At 45.1% G+C, this 8,821-nt stretch overlaps 1 protein-coding gene across 7 annotated transcripts in view; it reads right to left on the reverse strand.

Annotated features, from left to right (window-relative positions):
- Positions 1–3,124: 3,124 nt before the first annotated feature.
- Mro (maestro) overlaps positions 3,125–8,821 on the reverse strand; it is a 19,786-nt gene continuing 14,089 nt past the window's right edge. For 4 of the 7 annotated variants that reach the window (XM_075968322.1, XM_075968323.1, XM_075968327.1 and 1 more), the window contains 4 exons: positions 7,197–7,382; positions 4,330–4,485; positions 3,663–3,770; positions 3,125–3,377 (listed from right to left, as the gene is read on the reverse strand). In XM_075968322.1, the coding sequence (XP_075824437.1) occupies positions 3,324–3,377; positions 3,663–3,770; positions 4,330–4,485; positions 7,197–7,382 (504 nt within the window). In that variant the 3' untranslated portion in view covers positions 3,125–3,323. The remainder of the gene's footprint in view (positions 3,378–3,662; positions 3,771–4,329; positions 4,486–7,196; positions 7,383–8,821) is intronic. The other 3 variants (XM_075968328.1, XM_075968329.1, XM_075968324.1) reach the window with 1 other exon arrangement.

Raw genomic sequence — 8,821 nt, forward strand, 5'->3', positions numbered from 1 at the left:
CTGGTTCCTTGGTCATATAACTTACAGAATTAATCACAGACCCCAGTTTTCATCTTGAAAAAGCAAAGTTGTAAAAGGAAATTAAATGGCCCTTTTGTGTGTAAAGGAAAATAGATGGCAAATTGACCACTTGTCTATAGTTTCTCTAGAGTAAAATTAAGAATAGAAATTGATTACACTGAAACCGTCACCGCTGCCTGCCAGTACCAAAAAAAGAAAAAAAGAAAAAAGAAAAAGAAAGGAAGAAAACTGACTGAAATACACTTAACTTGCTTAAAACTTTGTTAATCAATTATAAAAGAATCATGGCTTTGGGATAAATAAAAATGTTTGACTACTTGTGAACTTCTAAGAAAAACTTGGGGCTTGCAATCTTAATGTCTCTTCTTCCTGTGTAAAGAAATCACTTTGGCCGGGCGGTGGTGGCGCACGCCTTTAATCCCAGCACTCGGGAGGCAGAGACAGGCGGATCTCTGTGAGTTCGAGACCAGCCTGGTCTACAGAGCTAGTTCCAGGACAGGCTCCAAAGCCACAGAGAAACCCTATCTCGAAAAACCAAAAAAAAAAAAAAAAAGAAATCACTTTGTCTCTGGAGATTATGTAACTTGTGGCTGTGAGGTAACATTTTCTTGCATAGAAATCTTTGTCTTAGGAGGTATAAAGGAAAACATAAGAGATAGAATGAGAAGGAAAGATGTAGAAGAAAAACATCTGGAAAAAATAGAAGGGAACCAGCAAGAGAGAAATAGAAAAAAAAAGATATCCGAAAAGAAAAAAGATATTGAAAAAATATATACAAGGATAACAACTGGGAAGAAAAAAATAAAATTAAAACAAGATTTAAAAAAAAACAGAACAGAGAAAAAAACCAGAGTAAAACGAACAACCCCAGAGAGAAAACTAAAATGAAGAATTAAACTTCGGCCCGCTGATAAAGTTCTCCTGTGGCTGGGTGTCTGTTCCCGTAGCTTGTCTGGTCCACACCTTCTCTCCAGTCTCTCACACATGCTGAAAACTAGGCTTTCAGCAGCAGGCAAACTTCAGAAATGACCCTGACCTGAGCAGAAGAGGGTGGAAGTGACCATTGGATTTCTAGCCACCCGCTAATGATGCGATGGAGAATCGAGTTCTTATTCCAGAAATCTGATCACATGGCTCTAAGGCCTAGTCCTACTATTTATCTTGTACAAGTTACTTAATTTCCTCTGTTTCCTCATCCAGGTGATGAAAACTATAATATCACCTCTCTCGGGGCCAGTGAGATGGTTCAGCACACAAAGGTGCTTGCTGCCAAGTTTGACCACCTAAGTTTGACTCCTGGAAACTCCATGGTGGAAAGAGAGCATTGACTCCTCAAGCTGTCCTCCTATTTCCCCGTAGACACCGTGACATGTGCCCATTCCAATAAATAAATATTAGCACCTGCTGTATGCAGTTGTTGTATATGATACTTTCAAAAAGTTATTAGTGCCTGTCTTATTAGAGACTATTCTGTTGCTCTGAAGAGACACCATAACCAAGGCAGCTGTTATGAAAAGAAGCATTTAGCTTGGGGCTTGCTTACAGTTTCAGAGGGTTAGTCCATGATCATCCTGGCAGGAAGTAGATAGGCATGGTGCTGGAGCAGCAGTAGAGAATGTCGCATCGTCACCCACAAGCAATAGGCAGAAAAAGAGACACTGGACCTGGCGTGGGCTTTTGAAATCCAAAGTTCACCTTCAGTGGTATACCTCCTCCAACAAAGACATATCCTCCAGTCCTTCCTTCCCAAACAGTTCCACTAACTGGGAACCAAGCATTCAAATCTATAAGCCTATGGGGCCATTCTCATTCAAACACCACAGTACCCAATATGTTGTAAGCACTCTCAATAAGTGTTACTCTTTTTATTCTGTAAGTTTTCATCATCCTGTGGATTTTTGGCAATATTTCTTTTTATTGTTGGTTTTTTTAAAGATAATCTTGAAGATAATGACATTTTAAGATCATGAGAAAGTGAAGAAACTTTGCAAACTACCTTTCTGTATCTGGACAAGAAAAGATGTCAACAGCAAAGAACAAACCATCAAAAACAATTTTAAGAATGTTTATAATAGCAGTTACTCTCCAAAATCTCAGAAGTTACATATTAGCAATGCATGTTACACCTGACAGAGAGGAGCTGAGAAAGATGCTTTGGAACACCTGGCATATTAAATGTCTTTAAGGAAGTGTGCGTCTCTTGGGCCAGGGAGATGGCCCAGTTGTTACAAGTGCCTAAATTTGACCCCAGAACCCTTATTAAAAAAATAAATAAATAAAAATAAAATAAGAGTTGGGAAAAGAGTCAGAGATGCCCCCACTCCACCCCCCATTCCCACTATTGAGAGTCCCACAAGAACACCAAGCTACACGACCATAACATATATGCAGAGGACCTATCAGACCCATAGGGTCCGTGTTTGCAGCTTCAGTGTCTGTGAGGCCCTATGAGCCCTGCTTGGTTGGTTCTGTGGGCTGTGTTCTCAACCCCTGTGGCTTTTGGGACCCTTTTCCTACAACTGCGTTGCCTCATCCAGTCTTGATATGAGAGTTTGTGTCTGGGCTTATTGTAACTTGTTAAGCTATGTTTGGTTGAAATTCCTGGGAGGCCTGCATTCATTCATATTCTCTCTTTCTCTCTCTCTCTCTCTCTCTCTCAACAGAGGAGTAGTGGATCTTGGGAAGAGAGGAGGTGGAGGAAGGGACTGAGAAGAATGGATGAAGGGGAAACTGTGGTTGAGATATAATATATGAGCGACATAATATATGAGAGAATTAAAAAAAAAAGCTGGGTTCACCAGAGTGTAGTTATAATGGGGGCTTACCAGCCATCAAGGCTAGCCTAATCTGCAAGCTCCAGGCTGTTTGAGGACCCTGTTTCAGTGGAAAGGTGGACTATACCTGAGGAACAGTATTTGAGGTTGTTCTCACCTCTACAATCACGCACATTTATGTGCAGGCACATACACATACATACACACACACACACACACACACACACACACACACACACATACACACACACACACGCGAGCGCGCAATTTAGAAAAGGAAGCATATACCTCTAAACAAATTTGTTTGTTTAGGGAAGAAATGAGATCCGTGAAAGTAATGGAGAATTTTACTTTGAGTGCAGAGATACACTTCAGGAGATCGTTTTTGCCCTCAGTAGCTTTCTGATGTCCTCTCTTGTTACTATCATATGAGCAGAGTCAAAGAGGTACCCAGTGAGACAGAGCAGAGGGAACGGGATGCCCGGAGCAAGGCACTCACATGGGGCCATTTTCTCTGCCGCTCTGGACTTAGAGGATTTTATTGGCGTAGAAGAACAGCAGGACCTCAGGATGATAATGGCTCTGGAAGAAATTAGAAAAGGTACATGTGAGGGAGGTTGCGGGCAGGACAACAGAGAAGCCGCAGGAGTGGAAGCAGCCAAGGACTAGAACTGAGTGAACGGTAACACTGTGTCATCTTCCAGGAATCCTGCCCTTTGCATCGCGTTATGGATCCTTCGCAACTGCCATACCAGCCTGAGCTGTTTTAGGAGGTAGGAGGCGGCAACTTCCTGTTGCACTGGGCCACTTCCGGTGTCTGAAGGGGCGGGACTCCCAGGAGAACTCTCTCCTCCCTGACCCACTCACCAGCTGCCGAGAAAGTCTGGGGTTCCGCTGATCTTCTTCACTCTGGAAAAGCTGCTCTTTCCTGGGTTTCAGATACGGAACACAGGCTCGCACAGTCGTTTTGCAAGCCTGAGGGAAATAACATTGTCATCCAATTGCCTAAACTATTAGGGAATTCTAGCATTCTGGGCAGGGAAGGTGATCCCAAAGAACTGTAGCCAATCTCAGGTCAGAGCCACCAAGGCTGGGAACGTAATTTTCAGGTCATTTGTGAGCTTGAAACTTGAAGGATTTCTGTTCATAGAATGGCCATGGCTCGTTCTGTGGCACACAGAGAGGACACCGCTCTGCCATGTGCACAGACAGCCTTGCTCACAATTACACTCATCCACACTCTCTTCCTCCCCTCCCCCAAGATGAATTTGTAGAACTCTCTGCACGTCATCCCTGGGGGCTTGGCCTTCCCTATCTTGCTAGCACCAGCAGGTGTTGGATTGGGCAGAGACAGGTCAAAGCGGAAGTAGGGGAGATTGCACCCTGGAGGCCCCTTTGCTTTACATAGATACCATACAGGTCATTCTAACCGGCAGGAACTCCAGGGCCTGGCTTCTCCACTTAGCAGAGCTGCCATTACCCCCTCCATGGACAGCAAAGATTTCACAAAATGAGCAAAGAATGGTTGTCTCACCTTGGCCACCTGAGGACTTTTGTCCTGTAAATGGGTCAGGAGGGAATCTTGTGTCTGGTTAACCTGGTCAGTGAAAAATTTCTTCCATTTCCGCCCAGCAAACGCAGCCAATTGCCCAAACAGAACAAAGGCCAAGTACCGCACACCGTCGTTCTCCTGTAATTTCCATCAACAACAAAAAGCCGATCACCGTCAACAGGCCTCCATCAGAACAGACCACGACCATTGCTCTGAGTTGCACAGACATGGGGGCATCATACTCAAGACCCTGTGCCTTCTGACATCAGGGAACAAACGCCAGCGGTGGTAGGCACCTTGGGTTTCCTTTCAGTCTGTCTAGGAGCTGCTTCCATGCCGTTAGCTAAAAATTTCCTCCTTTCATTTCTCATTTCTTTTTCTCCTTTCCCCTTTCCTCCCTTTCCCATGTCTCCCTCCTTTCCCTTCCTTTTTTTCTCTTCCTGTCTCCCCCTTCCTCCCTCCCATCATTTCAGCCATATCTCCTCTCCCTACTGTCTGAGTCTCTCCTGCCGATCAAGGGAATAAAGATCTTGTTTCTTCCCCCACACCCTCACAGCTCTCCCTGCCTCTACTCTCAACAGTTAGCTCTTCCTTGGGAGCCCATCCGCTTCTTCTCTCCCACATAAACTGTTTGCTCCACACATCTGCCTTCTCAGGCAAGAATGTCAAGGCTCAGAGACTGTCAGGATGTGTTCATCATCATACCATGAGATAGGCAGCCAGTGAAGGCGCCCAGTCTCCTCCTTTCTTGGTACACAGATTTTTGTTTTGTTTTGGTTGATCAAGACAAAGCTTCTCTGTGTAACAGTCCTAGCTGTTATGGAACTTGCTCTGTAGACCAGGCTGGCCTCGAATTCACAGAGTCTCACCTGCCTCTGCCTCTCAAGTGCTGGGAACAAAGGTGTGTGCCATCACCACCCTGCTGGTACATGGATTTTTGTATCAGCAGTTCACAGTCCTGTCCAAGTTCTAGGGAAACCAGAGAGAACAGAGAGTGGCCCTCTCCAAAGGGAAAGAAACATCTAGAACTGGGTCACAAAGACTGAGACAGCACTGATCATTTTGTGAACTATCCAAAAATATATTTTAGCATATGTGACTCATTGAGTACCATGATCCCCTGGTACTATGTACAGGAATGTATAAGCCAGGTACCTGTCTCCCAAGAGTGTGACAATCGTCTAGTGGGGGTATGTGTCCCAACAAACACAGCATGAAGCAGGCCATATTGACAGTGTACTCTCGCCTAGATTCTGCCCATAGGCAGTGCTATGAGAAGATTTTTCCTTCCTTTTCTACATGACCAAGGTTTCTGCTCCAAAAAATGGCATGTAAACTGGGTTTAAAAAGTAGGTGATGAGCTGAAGAGATGGCTCGGAGGTTAAGAACACTGGCTGCTCTTCCAGAGGTCGTAAGTTCAAGTCCCAGCAACTATGTGGTGACTCACACTATGAGATCTGGCACCCTCTTCTGGCATGCAGGTATACATACAGGCAGAACACTATACATAATAAATAAGTAAATCTTAAAAGAAAAGAAAGGAAAAGACAAAGTAGTTGAATAAAAATCAACTGAAGTTTAGACAGCACCAGAAGGATTTAAGGCCACATTCTCAAGACTTGTGCTGACATTCTAGGGTGGTAATGTACACATCTTCCTACCCCCTTCTCAGACAAGACAGGTTTACATTCAATAGCAAACATCTAGACAGGGCTCATGCCTCTAACCTCAGCACTCAGGACCTGAGGCAGGAGGACTGCCATGAGATCAAGGCCAGCCTGTGCGATATATTGGGTTCTGGGCCAGCATGGGCCATCTCCACTAATATCCTAACATCTCTTCTTTTGGAGGAAAGATGAACGTTGACAAGCATGCCAGTAACTCTGATATAGGTTCTGAGCTCTGTGAGCTCCATGACTCTCCTTTTCTCTTGTTTAGCTTGGGACTTAGGCGACAGGGACAGGTGGAAGTTGCTTTGGGTTGTGCTAAGTAAAGGTCTGAGGGATGTCTGACAGGTGCTGTCTTTGATAGAGAGACAGTAGCAGGCTGTTTGTCAGCCTGCAAGTTGGCCATGCAAGAGTCTTCACTTGAGACCACAGGTTGCACCTGAGCCCTTCCTGGTTGGTGCATTTTATCTGGGGGCTAATAGGGCAGCAGCTGCAGTCAGTCGGCTGCATTCAGGGAGTGTGCTGCCTCAGTGAACTGTGTGCAGATCCTGATCTTTCTGTGCCTCAATTTTCTCATTTTATAATAAAGATCACTGTCACACCCACTTAAGAGGATTGTTGTAAGGACTGCATAAGTATCCATGGCAACTGCCTGGCACTGTGACTGACACACAGGAAGGGCGCACTAAATGCTAACTTGTTGCAGAGAAGGGAGTACTGAGCACCGGCTGGCATCACCATCAACACTGTTGTCATCACGACTGCACATGTTCACTTCCTTCAAAAGGGAGTGACTGGGTTCTGCACGTCTTATGTTCTCCATAACCCCACCCATAACTCCTCTCAATAAAATTGATTCATAAATTGTGAGTGATGCAGACATTGTTCTTAAGAAACATACTACCTGAGGTTCTCATTTCCTTTTGTTTTTGTTTTTTGAGACAGGGTTTTTTTGTTTGTTTATTTTTGTTGTTGTTGTTGTTTATGTAGTCCTGGCTGTCCTGAAACTCACTATGTAGACCAGGCAAAGCTCAAACTCACAGAGATCGGCCTCTGCTCGGCTTGCCTCTGCCTCTGCTGGGGTTAAAGGCCCAGCAGAGGCAGACCCACGACTTGGGATCCTCATTTCTAACCCAGGGCAATTTTATAGCCCAGGATTTTATGCTTACCCTTCTCACTTACATCATCCAATAGAGCCCTCGTCTGAAGAGTGATATCTACGAAGAAGGAGCCCAGGCGTTGGCCCTGGATCTTGCCCAGCATGATGGTCAGAGTCTTCATGCTCTCGTGGATAACGTCAGAACTCACGGGGTCATACAGCCCGTGCACCAGGAGGGCAAGGAAAACTTTCTTGTACTTTCTCACCTGCTACAGAGGTTGGAAAAGCATTAGTATCACACACTCAAACACACACTCATACTCTCTCACACACACTCATACACACATACTCTCTGACACTCACACACACTTATACAACTCTCTCTCTCTCTCTCTCTCTCTCTCTCTCTCTCTCTCTCTCACACACACACACACACACACACACACACACACACACACACACTATTCAAATTAAAAAGCAACTCCGTTCCTAATCTTCCAGTAGCCCCAAGTTGGGACTGAGAGGCCCTGGCTATCTTTCCCTTCTTCTTTAAATTAATATTTTTTGTTAAGGTAAAAAGGAATACAGGGTTTCATTATGACTTTTTAACATATATATCATTGTTCGGTCATGTTCGCTCATGTTCATCCCCCACTACCCTCCCCGTCCTCCCTTGGTGTAGGAGGTTCTTCTGTTCATGTGTTGTTGTCATTGGTTAATGAATAAAGAAACTGCTTTGGGCCTGATAGGGCAGAACTTAGGTAGGCAGAGAAGACAGAACTGGATGCTGGGAAGAAGGGCAGAGTGAGAGACACCATGGATTTTCTGCCTGAGATGGACACTGGTTAGAATCTTGCCAGTAAGCCACAGTCACGTGGTGATGCACAGATTAATGGAGATGGGTTAAATTAAGATGTAAAAATTAGCCAATAAGAAGTTAGAGCTAATGGGCTAGGCAGTGTTTAAATTAATACAGTTTCTGTGTGGTTATTTCGGGGGCTAAGCTAGCTGGGCGGCAGGGATAAACATGTGGCCCCGCTCCTTGTAACACTCCCTTCCCCCACTCTTCTTGCTGCTCCCCTCCTTCCTCACAAGCAGTTCTCTCTGTGTTCATGCCGTCCACGTGTGCGTATGTATATATGCTACACGCTCACACTTTCTTCTGAATCTGCTACCAACTCTTGTCCAAATACAAATGTTTCTAGTAATCCAGCCCAAGAGCCCTCCTAGCTCTTCGAAGAACAGAAAGGACAAACAGGAATAAGGCCTCTGGGTCATGGAGCTGGTGTAGTACTTCAAGAGCAGAGAGGGTGGACAAGAGTATTCTAGGGCCCTTCAGGGAGCTGGGTGCCTTTGTAATGGAGAGGACATAAGATGGTATCCCTGTGGACAGGTGCTATGGACAGGGTATAAGAGTGGTTCTTACTACACAAACATTCTGAGACAATCGTTCAGACTCTCAAGGAGAACAGCATGAGCCTGTGTTAGTCAGTCCCATAGCTCATTTCCCAAGGCTGACAGAACTGACGTGTGCCAGCTTGAGACGACCTTGAGTGGGTCACAACCTTACGTAATCTGTCCTCCTGTGTAAAAAGAACCAGTGGCTTGCCTCTAGCCTGAAGTGACAAAAGTAACCAGATGTCTCTCCTGGTTGCTAAGCTACATTATGCAAGACTCCCATAGAGTAGACAGGAGCAAGAGACACCTT

Source organism: Microtus pennsylvanicus, chromosome 4, assembly GCF_037038515.1.
Source record: "Microtus pennsylvanicus isolate mMicPen1 chromosome 4, mMicPen1.hap1, whole genome shotgun sequence".
Classification (NCBI taxonomy): Eukaryota; Metazoa; Chordata; class Mammalia; order Rodentia; family Cricetidae; genus Microtus; species Microtus pennsylvanicus.